At 40.8% G+C, this 19,647-nt stretch overlaps 1 protein-coding gene across 3 annotated transcripts in view; it reads right to left on the minus strand.

Moving 5' to 3' along the window:
* INTS8 (integrator complex subunit 8) overlaps positions 1-19,647 on the minus strand; it is a 75,717-nt gene that overhangs the window by 54,886 nt on the left and 1,184 nt on the right. For all 3 annotated transcript variants that reach the window (XM_048841250.2, XM_048841249.2, XM_048841253.2), the window contains exons 2-6: positions 14,897-15,071; positions 7,083-7,223; positions 4,922-4,993; positions 3,863-3,914; positions 2,318-2,500 (exon numbers count right to left, since the gene is read on the minus strand). In XM_048841250.2, coding sequence (XP_048697207.1) covers positions 2,318-2,500; positions 3,863-3,914; positions 4,922-4,993; positions 7,083-7,223; positions 14,897-15,071 — 623 coding nt within the window. The remainder of the gene's footprint in view (positions 1-2,317; positions 2,501-3,862; positions 3,915-4,921; positions 4,994-7,082; positions 7,224-14,896; positions 15,072-19,647) is intronic.

The raw sequence follows: 19,647 nt of genomic DNA on the forward strand, positions 1-19,647 counted from the left end.
AAGTTAATTTAAAAATTAATAAAAAGATTTTAGGTAAGTGTTTCAGGTTGACATTTATATACAGTGGACCCTCGCTATAGCGCGGATTAGCATATAGCACGGTCGCAGCGACGGATCCCAAATTTAAATATTTAAATTGGGATCCATGGTAACGTAGTCCCCGCGTTAACACGCATGGATCCCGAACCCCACGTTCTAGCGAGGGTCCAGTGTACATACTTTAAACTACTCCCACTTCTCCTTCTATTTAACTTTTTTATATGTTGTATAAGTTTTCCCATGGCCTTCATTTGTTTTCTGTCTTTTTATACTGCAAGCTCATCAGAGCAGGAAATGTAGCTTATTATGTGTTTATACAGACTGTGCATTTCTGTAGAAAACAATATGATTCTAGTTAGGGCTGTCAAGCGATTAATTTTTTTAATCGTGATTAATTGTGCTGTTCAAAAAATATTTAAATGGTGTTCTATTGTTTATGTTTTCTACATTTTCAAATATATTGATTTCAATTACAACACAGAATACAAAGTGTACAGTGCTCACTTTATATTTATTTTTAATTATAAATATTTGCCCTGTAAAAAACAAAAGAAATAGTATTTCAATTCACCTAATACAAGTACTATAGTGCAATCTCTGTATCATGGAAGTTGAATTTACAAATGTAGAATTATGTGAAAAACCTGCATTCAAAAACAAAAAGTCCACTCAGTCCTACTTCTTGTTCAGCTAATTGCTCAGACAAACAAGTTTATTTACATTTGCAGGAGATAATGTTGCCCGCTTCTTGTTTACAACGTCACCTGAAAGTGAGACCAGGCACTGTTGTAGCCGGTGTCGCAAGCTATTTACGTGCCAGATGTGCTAAAGATTCCTATGTCCCTTCACGCTTCAACCACCATTCCAGAGGACATGCATCCATGCTGATGACTGGTTCTGATCAATAATGATCCAAAGCAGTGTGGACCAAAGCCTGTTCATTTTCATCATCTGAGTCAGATGCCACCAGCAGAAGGCTGATTTTCTTTTTTGGTGGTTCGGGTTTTGTAGGTTCCGCATCAGAGTATTGCTCTTTTAAGACTTCTGAAAGCATGCTCCTCCACACCTCGTCTCTCTCAGATTTTGGAAGGCACTTCAGATTCTTAAACCGTGGGTCGAGTGCTGTAGCTATTTTTAGAAAGCTATCATTGGTACGTTCTTTGCGTTTTGTTAAATCTGCTGTGAAAGCGTTCTTAAAATGAACAACGTATGTTGAGTCATCATCTGAGACTCCTATAACATGAAATATATGGCAGAATGCGGGTACAACAGAGCAGGAGATATACAGTTCTCCCCCAAGGAGTTCAGTCACAAAATTTAATTAATGCATTTTTTTAAAATTAGCATCATCAGTATGTCCTCTAGAATGGTGGCTGAAGTGTGAAGGGGCATACGAATGTTTAGCTTATCTGGAACGTAAATATCTTGCAATACCGGCTATAAAAGTGCCATGTGAACGCCTGTTCTCACTTTATTGCAAATAAAAAGAGGGCAGCATTATCTCCCATAATTGTAAACAAACTTCTTTGTCTGAACGATTGGCTGAACAAGAAAGTAGGACTGAGTGGACTTGTAGGCTCTAAAGTTTTACATTGTTTTGTTTTTGAGTGCAGCTATGTAACAAAAAAAAAAATCTACAATGTAAATTGCACTTTCAACATAAAGAGACTGCACTGCCATATTTGTATGTAGTGAACTGAAATACTACTTCTTTTGTTTGTTGTTTTTACAGCGCAAATATTTGTAATCAAAAATTAGCACTGTACACTTGGTATTCTGTGGTGTAACTGAAACCAATATATTTGAAAATGTAGAAAAACATCCACAAATATTTAATAAATTTCAATTGGTATTCTATTGTTTAACAGTGCAATTAAAACTGCAACTAATCGCAATTAACTATTTAAATAGCAATTAAATTTTTTTGAGTTAATTGCGGGAGTTAACTGCAATTATGTGACAGCCCTAATTCTATTATAACTTTCCATGTCAACATCAAGGCTCACGTCCTCTCTTTCTCTTTACTCTGAAGAAAAAAAGGGGGTGGGGTTGTGAGGAAAAGCATGAACAGCAGTAGGTCTACAATGCTGAAACAGCTTTAATGTATTTTAAAAAAAACGAAGCAACAAATAATCTTATTTGGATTAATTGAGGGACAAAAAGTTCATAGAATGTTTTAATTTAGACTGTAACAACACTTCAGTGACTTTGTCTAGAGGAAAAAAAAAAAAAGGGGAATATAAGTACTAAACTAAAAGCTTGCAACTTTTTAACGTACCTGGCATTGCATTTCCTCAGTACTGATTTTCAGTCCAGCTGTGGAACTCTCTGTTTCTCCATTCACCATACCAGGCTCGATGGCTAATAAATCCAGAGTTCTTATAGTGTGGACATAAAGATCTTTGTTTAATTTAAGTGCTGCTTCTAGCACCAGGATGGAATCAGCAGCCTGCTCTTTCAGCTAAAATAATTTAAGTGCATTTTAAAAATCAAGTTATTCTCTTATTGTTGAGTTTAAATTCACATTTTATAAAAACAAAAAACCACATTCCTTACCTGTGTTACAAATATCCTATTATTAAAATTTCAATTGTAAAAGTCTAATGTAGCATCTGATCCCACATTTCTTGTGCATCCAAAATTCCCACAAAGTCAATGAGAGTTTTTGGCACTCATTGAATGCAGGATTGGAGCCCTACTTGTCACCATCTATTCCATTTAATTTTTTATATTTTGTTCCATTTGTACAGTAGAAAAACTTGACAATTTCTTTTTGTCAGCTTTACTTCCTTATTTTAGTCAGTTTCCAGTGCATTAGCAAGTTACAATGGTTGGATTGTAGACACCTCATCTGAATGTTTCACTTATTAAAAATAAACAGTTTCCATTTGAATTTTTAAAAAAAAAGAAAGAAAAAGTAAGATAGCCTTTTGGGGACCTAAATTCTGAGATATTTTGTTTTTACAAATCTCAATTTTTGGCAAATTTTCACATAGGATCTTTGAGAATAAGGTTTCCTGAAGAATTAAAAATCGGTGAGACTTATCAGAAGGCTTGAATAGGACAGGAGAATTATTTTAATTTCCTATTCAAAATGATTTACATTTTCAGCAATGGATACATAATTATCTCAGTAAATAAAAATTGTACAGTTTGTCTATCTGAAAAAAAAAAAAAGTCATGAAAAATAGTGGAAACAAACCACAGAATAAATTAGTTCAACATAGTAATGCAATGTTTTCATTTTCTTTTAAAAACGTTTTCATAACAATAAATTCAACTATGTCAACTATCACAAATTTGGAGAGTATTCTTCCTATCTTTCTACTCCCCACAAAAAGTAGAACACATTATGCATCACTGGACTTATAGTTGAGAGCTAGATATATGAAGAATGTGAGTGATGAATTCTAAAAAAGAACCCAGAACTTAAAGTAGGTACGTATATCTATTTTCCTTTTTGCTGCCATTCAATTTCAAAGCATAAGCATTCCGTCACGTAATTATCACTGTCATATGACTATACCCCCACCTATGTCTACTCAATTTGTGAGAACACACACACACAAAAAAAAGACTGCCATAAAGAACGTTTTCACTACACAAAGCAAATTTTTTTACATTATCCAGAGATAAACAGAAAAACCCAGATATACAAATAAGTGAAAAAGTTTATTAACCAACATGATATCCTGTAAAAGACTGAAGTTAAAATACTACGGATGCAATATATATATTACATTGCACCTCTAGTAGTTAAACCCTTTGGTACACTCACATGTATGTCTGAAACCTACACAAAAATAAAAGGGAAAACACTCACCACTTTTAAAATATTTTCTGTAAGTTCCTTTTCCTGTTGTATCTGATTCATTCTGAAGAAAAAAAAAAAAAGATTTTTAGGTGGCAAGTCACAATCCTAATTACAGGACAAACCAACAACTATGTTAATTAGAATTGTAGCCCAATCCCTTAAATACCTACAGTACTTTTGGGCTTCACAGTTAATAAATATGCTTTTGCAGGAACTGATGAACTGCTGTTTTAAAACTTTTGGGTATTTTAACTGATCTCTCCATAGAGAATCTTCCCATTAAATGATCAGTTTAGTCTCAGAGACAGACATAGGAGGTTTTAAAAAAAAAATCTAATGCATATAATGAGGATTTTTCTTAATAAACGGCAAAGTATGCTATGCCTCTAAAGTTAAAATCTGTCCTCTGTTTTACAGAAATACATAACTGCTTTTCATAAACAGACTTCCTGACTACAAAGCTGACATAGTATTTTGGCAATGCGATTTACAGTGTAAAAAAAGTCAATCCAAGAGGCAGTTTTTAAAAAACCCTATATATTTTGCTCAAAACAATTTGGATTTTTATATTTAAGTATACCAAATATCTAATGAAATAACCTGTGAGCTAATGAAAAAAAAGCTTTATTATTGCAGATTAATAATCCAATAGCTCAGTGGATTCTCAGTCTGACAGTCTGGAACAGTATGACCCGACTCATTTAGCCAGCCTGGTATAAGTAAAGCCAGAGACTTAAAAATTTACCAAACACAGACTAGACTGAGGCCTAAGCCTACTAGTCACAGTGAAGAACACCTGCCTCCCTTTCCTCCATGATTTTCCAAGTTCTCTGTCAGGCTACAAAAAATCATATATAACTGGAACATATTTAGACAGACAAATATATTTTTAAGATTTATTCTGAATACATTCATTTTATATGTTTTTCAAGAATACACTAATTCATAATTTTAATCTTCTATAGGCTATTAATGTGGAATCGCCAAACTGAAAATTCAGCTTCTGAACTATACAATGCTCAAAAAATGTGATGTCAATAACATTCTGAAGAACATTTGCTGACTTACACACTTAACTGAGGTGGACCAGGTTTCACTTGTTTTACAGGAAAACTACTTTGTACAATGGTCCTAATGGCCCTATATGGGGAAAAAAGTGAAAACAAAAATTTAAGCACAGAATCGTTTGTTATTCTCATTAACATGTTTCAGAGTAGCAGCCATGTTAGTCTGTATTGGCAAAAAGAAAAGGAGTACTTGTGGCACCTTAGAGACTAACAAATTTATTTGAGCATAAGCTTTCGTGAGCTATAGCTCACTTCATCGGATGCATTCAGTGGAAAATACAGTGGGGAGATTTATATACATAGAGAACATGAAACAATGGGTGTTACCATACACACTGTAACGAGAGTGATCACTTAAGGCAAGCTATTACCAGCAGGAGGGCAGGGGAGGGGGGGACCTTTTGTAGTGATAATCAAGGTGGGACATTTCCAGCAGTTGACAAGAACATCTGAGGAACAGTGGGGGGGGTGAAGAGGGGGAATATGCTGGTGTGATTAGGCCCTATGATGGTGGCCTCAGACCAAGACAAACACCTACAAGATCTCTATCAAGCATTCTTACAACTACAATACCCACCTGCTGAAGTGAAGAAACAGATTGACAAAGCCAGAAGAGTACCCAGAAGTCACCTACTACAGAACAGGCCCAACAAAGATAATAACAGAATGCCACTAGCCATCACCTTCAGCCCCCAACTAAACCTCTCCAATGCATCATTAAGGATCTACAACCTATCCTGAAGGACAACCCATCACTCTCTCAGATCTTGGGAGACAGGCCAGTCCTTGCTTACAGACAGCCCCTCAACCTGAAGCAAATACTCACCAGCAACCACACAACAGAACCACTAACCCAGGAACCTATCCTTGCAACAAAGCCCATTGTCAACTGTGTCCACATATCTATTCAGAGGACACCATCATAGGGCCTAATCACATCAGCCACACTATCAGAGGCTCATTCACCTGCACATCTACCAATGTGATAGATGCCATGTGCCAGCAATGCCCCTCTGCCATGTACATTGGTCAAACTGGACAGTCTCTAAGTAAAAGAATAAATGGACACAACTCAGACGTCAAGAATTATAACATTCAAAAACCAGTTGGAGAACACTTCAATCTCTTTGGTCACTCGATTATAGACCTAAAAGTTGCAATTCTTCAACAAAAAAACTTCAAAAACAGACTCCAACGAGAGACTGCTGAATTGGAATTAATCTGCAAACTGGATACAATTAACTTAGGCTTGAATAGAGACTGGGAGTGGATGGGTCATTACACAAAGTAAAACTATTTCCCCATGTTTATTCCCCCCCCCTCCACCTCCCACTGTTCCTCAGAGGTTCTTGTCAACTGCTGGAAATGGCCCACCTTGATTATCACTACAAAAGGTTCCCCCAGCTCTCCTGCTGGTAATAGCTCACCTTAAGTGATCACTCTCTTGTTACAGTGTGTATGGTAACACCCACTGTTTCACGTTCTATATGTATATAAATCTCCCCACTGTATTTTCCACTGAATGCATCCCATGAAGTGAGCCGTAGCTCACGAAAGCTTATGCTCTAATAAATTTGTTAGTCTCTAAGGTGCCACAAGTACTCCTTTTCTTTTTTCATTAACATGTGATATGCAGAGCACAATGCATGCTAAAAATACCCCTGAATTTAGATTATATTTTAGAAAACCTTACAACTTGTACACATTCTCTGCATAAGGGTATTTAAGACATATAATTCAGTAGCCACCACACTACAAACATCTATGTTCAATATTCTGTTACATCACAGCATATTTTCTTTCTAAGGCCTCTTCTGACCCAGTCACTTGTTGCACTCATCCAGGTGACTTCAAAAGTATGAAAGAAGAAGATTATTGACACTATACATTTAGTTTGAGATTTATATGTCATGCTGAGGTGGCACACATCTTATCTAAATACAGAGAAGTAAACAAATTAAATTTAAACGGTTAGCAAACTAAAACGTGTGTCCTTTTGTGCATGCACATACACCCACCCCAGCAATGCCTATTAAAGACAGAAGTTCAACACTTCTCTGAACAGCCTAATTTAGAACCAATATTAAATTTAAATACGATTAATTCACTTTTCTTTCTGTATTTGACCTATGAAAATAGCTCAAAGGAGAGAGTTCGTTTACCATCTATTGTAGAGCAGTATAGCCATTGCAGTGGTTGGAGGTAAACTGGACAGGTCCACATCTACATGTTTAGTTCCTGGAGGAACTTTGCTAATGCATAGTAGTTCATTCAGCAACATATTCAATACAGGAACAGACAAGCTAAAAAACAAGAAAAAGAGGATTGTACATTTCACACAGAAGTCCTACTTCTAGTATATTTAGGTAAGACAGAACTAGCCCTGGTCTACACTAGGACTTTAGGTCGAATTTAGCAGCGTTAAATCGATGTAAACCTGCACCCGTCCACACAATGAAGCCCTTTATTTCGACTTAAAGGGCTCTTAAAATCGATTTCCTTACTCCACCCCTGACAAGTGGATTAGCGCTTAAATCGACGTTGCCGGCTCGAATTTGGGGTACTGTGGACACAATTCGATGGTATTGGCCTCCGGGAGCTATCCCAGAGTGCTCCATTCTGACCGCTCTGGACAGCGCTCTCAACTCAGATGCACTGGCCAGGTAGACAGGAAAAGAACCGCGAACTTATGAATCTCGTTTCCTGTTTGGCCAGCGTGGCAAGCTGCAGGTGACCATGCAGAGCTCATCAGCAGAGGTGACCATGATGGAGTCCCAGAATCGCAAAAGAGCTCCAGCATGGACCGAACGGGAGGTACGGGATCTGATCGCTGTATGGGGAGAGGAATCCGTGCTATCAGAACTCCGTTCCAGTTTTCGAAATGCCAAAACTTTTGTCAAAAATCTCCCAGGGCATGAAGAACAGAGGCCATAACAGGGACCCGAAGCACTGCCAGGTGAAACTTAAGGAGCTGAGGCAAGCCTACCAGAAAACCAGAGAGGCTAACGGCCGCTCCGGGTCAGAGCCCCAAACATGCCGCTTCTATGATGAGCTGCATGCCATTTTAGGGGGTTCAGCCACCACTACCCCAGCCGTGTTGTTTGACTCCTTTAATGGAGATGGAGGCAACACAGAAGCAAGTTTTGGGGACGAAGAAGAAGAAGATGATGATGTTGTAGATAGCTCACAGCAAGCAAGCGGAGAAACCGGTTTTCCCGACAGCCAGGAACTGTTTCTCACCCTGGACCTGGAGCCAGTACCCCCCGAATCCACCCAAGGCTGCCTCCTGGACCCGGCAGGCGGAGAAGGGACCTCCGGTGAGTGTACCTTTTAAAATACTATACATGGTTTAAAAGCAACCATGTGAAAGGATTAATTTGCCCTGACATTCGCGGCTCTCCTGGATGTACTCCCAAAGCCTTTGCAAAAGGTTTCTGGGGAGGGCAGCCTTATTGCGTCCTTCATGGTAGGACACTTTACCACTCCAGGCCAGTAACACGTACTCGGGAATCACTGTACAACAAAGCATTGCAGTGTATGTTTGCTGGCATTCAAACAACATCCGTTCTTTATCTCTCTGTGTTATCCTCAGGAGAGTGAGATATCATTCATGGTCACCTGGTTGAAATAGGGTGCTTTTCTTCAAGGGACACTCAGAGGAGCCCATTCCTACTGGGCTGTTTGCCTATGGCTGAACAGAAACGTTCCCCGCTGTTAGCCATGGGGAGGGGGTAGCCACGCGGTGGGGGGAGGCAAAATGCGACCTTGTAACGAAAGCAAATGTGCTATGTATGTAATGTTAACAGCAAGGTTTACCCTGAAAGACTGTAGCCACTGTTTTATAAAATGTGTCTTTTTAAATACCGCTGTCCCTTTTTCTTTTTCCTCCAGCAGCTGCATTTGTTTCAATGATCACAGGATCTTCTCCTTCCCAGAGGCTAGTGAAGATTAGAGAAAAAAAAAAAAAAAAAAAAAAAAAAAAACGCACTCATGATGAAATGTTCTCTGAGCTCATGCTGTCCTCCCACACTGACAGAGCACAGACGAATGCGTGGAGGCAAATAATGTCAGAGTGCAGGAAAGCACAAAATGACCGGGAGGAGAAGTGGTGGGCTGAAGAGAGTAAGTGGCAGCTGAAGAGAGGGCTGAAGCTCAAATGTGGCGGCAACATGATGAGAGGAGGCAGGATTCAATGCTGAGGCTGCTGGAGGATCAAACCAGTATGCTCCAGTGTATGGTTGAGCTGCAGCAAAGGCAGCTGGAGCACACAGACTGCCACTACAGCCCCTGTGTAACCAACTGCCCTCCTCCCCAAGTTCCATAGCCTCCACACCCAGACGCCCAAGAATGCGGCCGGGGGCGGGGCACCGGCCAACCAGCCACTCCACCACAGAGGATTGCCCAAAAAAAAGAAGGCTGGCATTCAATAAATTTTAAAGTTGTAAACTTTTAAAGTGCTGTGCTTAAAGTGCTGTGTGGCATTTTCCTTCCCTCCTCCACCACCCCTCCTGGGCTACCTTGGTAGTCATCCCCCTATTTGTGTGATGAATGAATAAAGAATGCATGAATGAAGCAATGACTTCATTGCCTCTGCAAGTGGTGATCGAAGGGAGGAGGGGAGGGTGGTTAGCTTACAGGGAAGTAGAGTGAACCAAGGGGTGGGGGGGGGTGGGGGTTTCATCAAGGAGAAACAAACAGAACTTTCACACCATAGCCTGGCCAGTCATGAAACTGGTTTTCAAAGCTTCTCTGATGCGTACTGCGCCCTCCTGTGCTCTTCTAACCACCCTGGTGTCTGGCTGCACGTAACCAGCAGCCAGGTGATTTGCCTCAACCTCCCACCCCACCATAAACGTCTCCCCCTTACTCTCACAGATATTGTGGAGCACACAGCAAGCAGTAATAACAGTGGGAATATTGGTTTCGCTGAAGTCTAAGCGAGTCAGTAAACTGCGCCAGCGCGCCTTTAAACGTCCAAATGCACATTCTACCACCATTCTGCACTTGCTCAGCCTGTAGTTGAACAGCTCCTGACTACTGTCCCAGCTGCCTGTGTACAGCTTCATGAGCCATGGCATTAAGGGGTAGGCTGGGTCCCCAAGGATAACTATAGGCATTTCAACATCCCCAACAGTTATTTTCTGGTCTGCGAATAAAGTCCCTTCCTGCAGCTTTTGAAACAGACCAGAGTTCCTGAAGATGCGAGCGTCATGTACCTTTCCCGGCCATCCCACGCTGATGTTGGTGAAACGTCCCTTGTGATCCACCAGAGCTTGCAGCACTATTGAAAAGTACCCCTTGCGGTTTATGTACTCGGCGGCTTGGTGCTCCAGTGCCAAGATAGGGATATGGGTTCCGTCTATGGCCCCACCACAGTTAGGGAATCCCATTGCAGCAAAGCCATCCACTATGACCTGCACATTTCCCAGGGTCACTACCCTTGATATCAGCAGATCTTTGATTGCGTGGGCTACTTGCATCACAGCAGCCCCCACAGTAGATTTGCCCACTCCAAATTGATTCCCAACTGACCGGTAGCTGTCTGGTGTTGCAAGCTTCCATAGGGCTATCGCCACTCGCTTCTCAACTGTGAGAGCTGCTCTCATCTTGGTATTCATGCGCTTCAGGGCAGGGGAAAGCAAGTCACAAAGTTCCATGAAAGTGCCCTTACGCATGTGAAAGTTTCGCAGCCACTGGGAATCGTCCCAGACCTGCAACACTATGCGGTCCCACCAGTCTGTGCTTGTTTCCCGAGCCCAGAATCGGCGTTCCACCGCATGAACCTGCCCCATTAGCACCATGATGCATGCATTGGCAGGGCCCGTGCTTTCAGAGAAATCTGTGTCCATGTCCTGATCACTCACGTGACTGCGCCTCCTCGCCCGGTATCGCTCTGTCAGGTTCTGGTGCTGCATATACTGCTGGATAATGCGTGTGGTGTTTAATGTGCTCGTAATTGCCAAAGTGAGCTGAGAGGCCTCCATGCTTGCCTTGGTATGGCGTCCGCACAGAAAAAAGGCGCGGAACGATTGTCTGCCGTTGCTCTGACGGAGGGAGGGGCGACTGATGACATGGCTTACAGGGTTGGCTTACAGGGAATTAAAATCAACAAAGGGGGTGGCTTTACATCAATGAGTATTTCAGGCAAGACTTCACTGAGGGTTCCAATAAGAAATGGTGCACCTAAGTAATTGTTCTTATTGGAACAAGCAGGTTGGTCTGGCCTCTGATTGATACATGGCTAGATTTACCTCGCTGCACATTCTCTGTGAGTGACTGCAGTGTGATCTAGAGAAATGAGTCCCCTAGACGGGGGGATGCAAATGAGTACAAAACAAATCTGGTCTATTTCTTGTTTTGATCCACTCCATCTATCTTTTACATCTTTGGCTGGCAGCAGACGGTGCAGAAGGACTGCATGCCATCCACATCTCTTGCCTGCCTGGCAGAAGATGGTACAGTAGGACTGCTAGCAATCCGTATCGCCTGCCTGCTCACCATAAGATGGTTCAATAGGACTGACTGCAGGACTAAAGAGAATGACCTGGTCAAGTCACTCCAAATTTAGTCCCTGCGCCCATGTCTGCCCAGGCGCTCCCAGCCGACGTGGCCAGGAGCACCTCGGACATGACGATGACAGCTACCAGTCCTATTGCACCGTCTGCTGCCACAAGGCAATGCGTTGCTGCTACTGTGTAGCAATGCAGTACCGCATCTGCCAGCACCCAGGAGACATACGGAGATGGTTACCTGAGCGGGCTCCATGCTTGCCGTGGTATGGCGTCTGCACAGGTAACTCAGGAAAAAGGGCATGAAATGATTGTCTGCCCTTGCTTTCACGGAGGGAGGGAGGGAGGGAACAGACGATATGTACCCAGAACCACCCGCGACAATGTTTTAGTCTCATCAGGCATTGGGATCTCAACCCAGAATTCCAATGGGCAGCAGAGACTGAGGGAACTGTGAGATAGCAACCCACAGTGCAATGCTCTGGAAGTCAACTCTAGCCTCGGTACTGTGGAAGCACTCCACCGAGTTAATGCACTTAGAGCATTTTCTGTGGGGACACACACACTCGAATATATAAAACCGATTTCTAAAAAACTGAATTCTATAAATTCGACCTAATTTCGTAGTGTAGACATACCCCTAGTCAATGGAGGGCATATGACTTAAACTGATCCATAATTCCCCAGGAAAGTAAGAGTAATTTGCTCCTCTATAATAGTGATTCCCACACACTGATAAGTTCTTCCTCCCAAACCAGTGTCAGATCCTGCTCCCACAAAGTAAATGACAAAACTCTCATTGAGAGTACGAGTAGACCCCTATAACGAGAAGCAACTATGTGCTACTTCTATTTGCCTCATATTCAGTTGTGCACACTACCACACAATGGTTTAAGACTGGGGGCTAGAGTAGCACATACTGCATTTTAAGTTTGAACATATATAACACAGGTGACGGGCATTAGTTGGTACAATCACCATCTTACTGTGATAAAACAATATAGTTCCCCTGAAAAGCCAGGAAAGCCCCACTCTAGGATTCTAAAGTTCACTGCTATGCAACTGAAAATACCATGGTTACTAGTTCAGATTTCTCTGTAAGAGAAGTATTTGAAGTTAAAGTAAATGACTACGTTATGTACCCTCAGACTTCTGAAAAATACTACTATGTAATACACAGTAACATTCGTGATAGCCCCAAAGCAACCAATTCCACATGCATATTTAGTAACTACAGCCTGACCCACTTTGGAGGCCTGACCCAGTTTGAGAACCCCTGGAGTATGCCACTGAAATCTCATAAATGTAACTGTGTAACTTAGCATAGGCAGTTGAAACCCCAAGGTATGGGTTCTGATTATGAAGCCTTCGGACAGTCACACCCATAGTTATTCATGCATCAGTTAACAGGATGAGGGATCATATCTTAGTTTCTCCCTATTAGGGAAAGATTTTAAATTAAAACAGGACCAGTTTAGAGGGACAAAGTGAGTCTAGAGAGTCCTGCAACAGCTCAAGGTTGTGTTGCATTAAGGAGATAATTTTCAGAACTGGCCTCTATTTTTTGTAGCTGTGAATCTGAACCCTTGATAAACTGACTGTAAAAAACACATGAATTAATTACAAATACAAAGGTGTGCCTGCAAAACTGGAGACCCAGTTTGAAAGTCAAGCACAATCAGTGCTTTCCTATGTTCATCTTAACTTCTACAGTATCTTCAGAATTAAATTAAAAATACATTTTTGCAGTAAAATGATTACAGCTCATATATTATTGTAGTTTTGGTATCTAATCATGACCATAAAGATTATGATTAAAGTGCTACATAAATGCAGAGACTTATAGGGACGAACCTCATAGCACTTTTACAGACATAAATTAAACTTTACAACACTCCAGCAGTACAAATAAATACTATACCCAACAGATGAGGAAACTAAATAACAGAAATTAACAAAGCTGGAAATTTAGACCCAAGGACTCCTTACACCACATTACCTGAAAATGTGGAATACACAAGGAAGCACCACTTATAAATATTCAAACATCAGAGTTGGGTAAGAAAGGAGAATAATTTGTTTATGAATACCCCATCCCACCTGTATAAAAATTAGTTTGAAGACTGTCAAATGGTCCAATACCGTTATAAAGATATCAAGCTTCTTTATGTCTTTATAAATAAAGCATAATTTTCATACCACTTCAGCAAAATCTATTACTCCTACAAGAAAGGGAAATTATGTGAATTTTTAGTTTTCTAGTGAACCTACTTGAAACCAATGTTATCTTTATGGCACCCAAGCTTTAAAATAAGCTTTGAAAAAGCTTACAATCCACCATTAAACAAATGTAATGAACAGCTGGAAGGTGGAGAAGTTACAACAATAAGAGCATACAGTTACTTAGGTTAGGAATGTGAACATCTTATAAGGTTTGCTGTCTTTCTTTTTAAAATTACTATTACTGGTACTACTAATAATAATTCACTTCTGGGAGTTGCAACATCCCTGTTTATGGCCTTACTTCCTTATATCATCAAGAGACTTATTTTACCTACTTATAAACAGACTGAACTATTATAGGTTTCAGAGTAACAGCCGTGTTAGTCTGTATTCGCAAAAAGAAAAGGAGTACTTGTGGCACCTTAGAGACTAACCAATTTATTTGAGCATGAGCTTTCGTGAGCTACAGCTCACTTCATCGGATGCATACCGTGGAAACTGCAGCAGACTTTATATACACACAGAGATCATAAAACAATACCTCCAGGAGAGTGAGTTTGTGTGTGTATGGGGGTGGGAGGGTGAGAAAACCTGGATTTGTGCTGGAAATGGCCCACCTTGATTATCATGCACATTGGAGGGAGAGTGGTCACTTTGGATGAGCTATTACCAGCAGGATAGTGAGTGTGTGTGTGTGTTTTTTGGAGGGGGGTGAGAGAACCTGGATTTGTGCAGGAAATGGCCCACCTTGATTATCATGCACATTGTGTAGAGAGTTGTCACTTTGGATGGGCTATTACCAGCAGGAGAGTGAGTTTGTGTGTGGGGGGGTGGAGGGCGAGAAAACCTGGATCTGTGCTGGAAATGGCCCAACTTGATGATCACTTTAGATAAGCTATTACAGCAGGACAGTGGGGTGGGAGGAGGTATTGTTTTATGATCTCTGTGCGTATATAAAGTCTGCTGCAGTTTCCACGGTATGCATCCGATGAAGCGAGCTGTAGCTCACGAAAGCTCATGCTCAAATGAATTGGTTAGTCTCTAAGGTGCCACAAGTACTCCTTTTCTTTGAACTATTATAGTTGACTGAACTGTTAAATTCCTTCTTCCATCCCACACCAAAAACTTTCTTTTGAAATGCCTCAGTTGGAATACAGAATAGGATCTATTTCCATCTTGTTAAAAAACAGAACTTGGGCCACACTGTAGTTTAAGATTTTCAGCCTGAAATGTATAAGCAATACCTTTTCTCTAGTACATCCAAATCCCACTTTAAGTGTGCAGCAACTTTAAGAGCAAGAAGTTTTAAAATGCGGTTTCTCTTGTTATCAGGTGGAGGCTGGACCTGGTTCTGCTCATTCACTGATGGCTTAGAAGCCTGCTCTAAAAACTGGACAATCAACTCAACAGGTGGAGGATCTATAAACAGGAAAAAAAAAAACAACACCACACATTTTTAACTTCATTTTTAGGCACAGAAACAAAACATGTCATATTGAAATAAAATTACAACCATGAATATTGAGCAGGGAATTTTCTTGGCATTTATACCATCATCTTTTTTGCTTGACAGAGATTCTAACCTCAAAAGAATATCATGAGTTTTTACACTGAATTTAGCCAAATTCTTAATAAAATAAACTTAGGTTAAATTATGATTTTATCATGGCACCCAAATATTCTTCGTACTTATTTTCACTGTTGTGCACTACTGTTATTAAATTTCAACGACCACCAACCACAGAAAGCATTCCCATATTATACGTGTCTTGAGCACATCAACTATTAGCTGAGAGTAAAGAGTCTGGCAAATAGAAAGGTTAAAACCTGATTTTGAGCAGGGCTGAATGTAAGACCATAAGAACTGCTTTTCTGGGACAGACCACTGGTTCCATCTAGCCCAGTACCCTGTTTTCTGACAGTAGCCAATACCAAATGCTTTAAAGGGAATGAACAGAACAGGGCAATTATCAAGTGATTCACCCCCTGTCATCCAGTCCCTGCTTCTGGTAGTCAGAGGCTTATGGACACTCAAGAGCATGCAGCTGCATCCCTGAGCAACTTGGCTAATAGCTACTGATGGACCTATCCCCCATGAATTTATCTAATTCTTTTTTGAACCAATTATACTTTTGGCCTTCATAACATCTCCTGGCAACAAGTTCAACAGGTTGACTGTGTGTTGTGTGAAGAAGTACTTCCTTTTGTTTGCTTTAAATCCGCTGCCTATTCATTTAAATTTCTTAAAGGTCTTCAATAAAATTACTGATTGTTGTAGACTGACATTAATAGTCTAGAACAACAACAAAAATAATAAACATTTCAGTCTTCTTCAGAGACCTTGGAGGATCTTTTCCAGTACAGCCTCACTGGAATTAACATGCCAAGAAAACAGACTTTTCCCTCATGGATAACTTGGAATTTTGCTGGAAATAATCTGTTTCCACTTCTGCTTTTCCACATGCTATTTAGAGGTATGCAATTTTTTTTTTTTAGAATTGTCAATTTATCACAGTTAAGGCATGCGAATAACATTTTTTTTTAAAAAAAATGAGCGTTAATCGCACACCTCTGGAGATGGGACTCCAGCATCAAGGTGTGGAGGGAGACACTGGCTGGGTGAGGGGGGCCACTACCCATGGTGCCATGGACAGGGGGGCACCGCTGCATGCTGGGGCAGGGATGCCTCTCCTTCTGCCGCCCTGCTCCACTCCTGCTCCTACCTCCTCCCCACCCTGCCCCAATGGAGCCACACCTGGCCAAGTTGCTCTGAACAGGGAGCCTTCCTTCCATCTGCCGAGCAGAGGGGGAGGCGAGGAGGCTGAAGTTAAGCTCCCCCTGCTCCCCGATCTGACCTCAACAGCAACCAGGTACACGGGGGGTGGTAGGGGGACACCCTGTCTGTTGAGGATGGCTCAGGAGTGGGTGCTGCTGGCTGAAAAAGAATTCAGGCTCCTGAGTGCTTTGCTTAAAGAGACAGCGCTTCCCGCACACACTTTCCCCCCCAACACACACCCACACCCCCCCCCAAACCAAAAATATTGGCAAAAATATTTACAAAAATGGTATTCTATTATTGTTTAACAGCGTGATTAATTGCATTCTTTTTTTTAAATCGTTTGACAGCCCTAATTCTGTGTTATAGAGTTCAAATCAGGGAAAGCAGTATTGAACTGAACACTAATCTTTCCTGCAGCTTTGACTGCTTTTAGTATTAAAAAATTGCAAGTTAACCTTTTCCTGTATTTTGTAAAATACAGGCAAACACTGTTAACTTAGACACAAAAAAATTGTGGATTAATACTATGAGATCTAAGTTAAAAATGTAGATTGTGCCTGTCATATTTAGTCTTTTGCGAAGATAATGGGACTTCAGCCATGTTCAGGGCCGTTGGTGCTACAAGAATACAAATAAATGGCAGTTTCACTTTATAATTTTAGTCAGATTCTCACTTGAATGAGGTAAAATTTTCATAGTTAATAACAGTATCTCAGAAGTCCTGATTCCATGCCAGCACAGTACATTTAGAAGGGCATTCAACTTAATTTCTTGAAACTAACAAGCTTTTGAGTTAAAAGAAATTTCAGGTACAAACCTGCCTAACTCCCTCTGACAATTTTTGTGGTTTTACTATGAAATTTTTTGTTCACAAAAAAAATTCGTCCTATTGCTGTGTTAAAGGACCAAACAAAAAGGAAAACTGTGAAATGAAGTATCGTTAAATGAAACATTAAACAAAAAAAATAAAAAAACCCTTCTAATTTATGCTGTCTACACTGGCACTTTCATTGCTACAACTTCTGTTGCTCAGGGGTGTGAAAAAACACCCTCCTGAATGACAAAAGTTTTAGTGACAAAGAGCACTGGTGTGGACAGCGCTTTGTTGGCGGAAGCCACGCTCCCATCAACGAAGCTACTGCCCCTCATTGGAGGTGGTTTTATTTTGTCGCCAGGAGAGCTCTCTCTCCTGGTGATAAAGAGCAACCACACAGCACACCTTACAATGGCAAGGCTGGAGCAGCACAGCCCCACTGTTGTAAGGTGCGCTGTTTAGACATTGCCTTAGGTGTTAGAATACTGGGTAATAAATTTTAGAACAGCAGTTTTGGTTATTCTTTTAAAACCTTTTTCATTAGCGCAAGTCAGTTTGCACTGAAGATTTATTTTCTCAGTTATGCTCAATTATGTGTTAATATTATTTAGTAACTGCATATAACACCACAGGTGTGCATGCATCTTTAAATAGATATTTGCAGACATAATGACTAACTCATGTGGACTGCAAAGGTCTTGATCCTAAAAAAAACTTTCTTATTATGAGTAATCCCTCTGTAGTCACTGGCAGTAAGCATTACATCCTGTAACATTTGCAAGTTCTGTCCCTAAGTGGTGAATGACAAACGTGTTGCTAAAGAAATACCATCAGACAAGGGGGTGGACAGACAGGCAGAGGAGAGATAGGACTGCATAAAAGGTGGTTATGTGGTAGGTAGGCTAAGGTTAACAATATTAATTTTGCTTACCACCATTTTCACTACATGGGTCAGCTGAGAGACTGTAGGAAAAGGTGGGCTTTAAGGAGGAATCTGACAGAGACAAACAGCACAGCATATGGGCTCATGAAAGATATTCCTGATGTAAGAAAAGTAAAGTATGTAAGTGCTTGAGAAAGACAAATAAAAGGAGCATGGAGGAAAGCAATGAGCAGAAAACAGAGCCTGAATCGAAGCAGCAGGTGACCAACAAGGTGTAAACAGAGGCAATGCTATGGAAGGCTTTAAAATGTGAGGATGAAAAATATGATTTTTTGTGTGTGAGCATATTATGGTGATATCCTCAGAACAGCAATATTTTAATAAGTAACAAAAGAGCGAGAATACATTTTTTCAGGTTTTAGCAAACAAACAGTATCCAAAACTTCTATTTTCTACCTAGACAGCATATGCAGCTAGTCTTCAGTATGATGTCAAAATACTTCCAGAAGTAGCAATTATATCCTTTTGCCTCCTGCAGCTGAGCTCATTGCAACCACTGGGCCATAAGATTGCCTATCCAGTTGAATCACAATAGATGGCAATCCTATATCCTGAAAGCCTTGCTGGCAGTCATCCCAAAATTGATCTAGGACCAACATGTTGTCTGCTCCTAAACATGCCTTGTAACAGGGAGGCTTCTTGCTGTACTTTAACATTATTTATCATTTGTTCATTACCTTGAACGTGTATGGCACTTTATGAAACTAAACTAGTAGCAGGGACTTTATGCTGTAAGTATTAGACAAATACAGACAAAATGAGACATCAGACAATATAGGAAAGGGATAGAAAGAAACATAACAAATGCACTCGCTTTGGTTAGTTTGTGCATTTTCACACTGAGATGAAGGGTTAGACAGGCTTGAGAGAATGAGGAAGGCTGTAAAAAGGAAGACAAGAAATGGTGGAGACTGGATGCACTCATAGGAGCAACAGAACATAAAAACGGCCATACTGGGTCAGACCAATGGTCCTCGTAGCCCAGTATCCTCTCTTCCGACTGTGGCCAGTGCCCGGTGCTTTAAAAGGCATGAACAGAACAGTGCAATTATCAAGTGATCCATCCTCTGTTGTCAAGTCCCAGGTTCTGGCAGTCAGAGGCTAGGGACACCCAGAGCATGCCATTCATGGACCAATCCTCTGTGAACTTACCCAATTCTTTTTTTAACCCGGTTACATTTGTCACCTTCACAACATCCCCTGGCAACAAGTTCCATGGGTCGACAATGCATAGTGTGAAACACTTCCTTATGTTTGTTTTAAGCCCACTACCTATTAATTTCATGGGGTGACCCAGGTTCTTGTGTTATTATGTAAAGGATTAATTAACACTTCCTTATTCACCTTCTCCACACCATTCATGATTTTATAGACCTCTGTCATATCCCCTGCTTAGTCATCTCTTTTCCAAACTGACATGTTCCAGTCTTTTTAACTCACTCCTCATATAGTAGCTGTT

Source organism: Caretta caretta, chromosome 2 (assembly GCF_965140235.1).
Source record: "Caretta caretta isolate rCarCar2 chromosome 2, rCarCar1.hap1, whole genome shotgun sequence".
Lineage (NCBI taxonomy): Eukaryota > Metazoa > Chordata > Testudines > Cheloniidae > Caretta > Caretta caretta.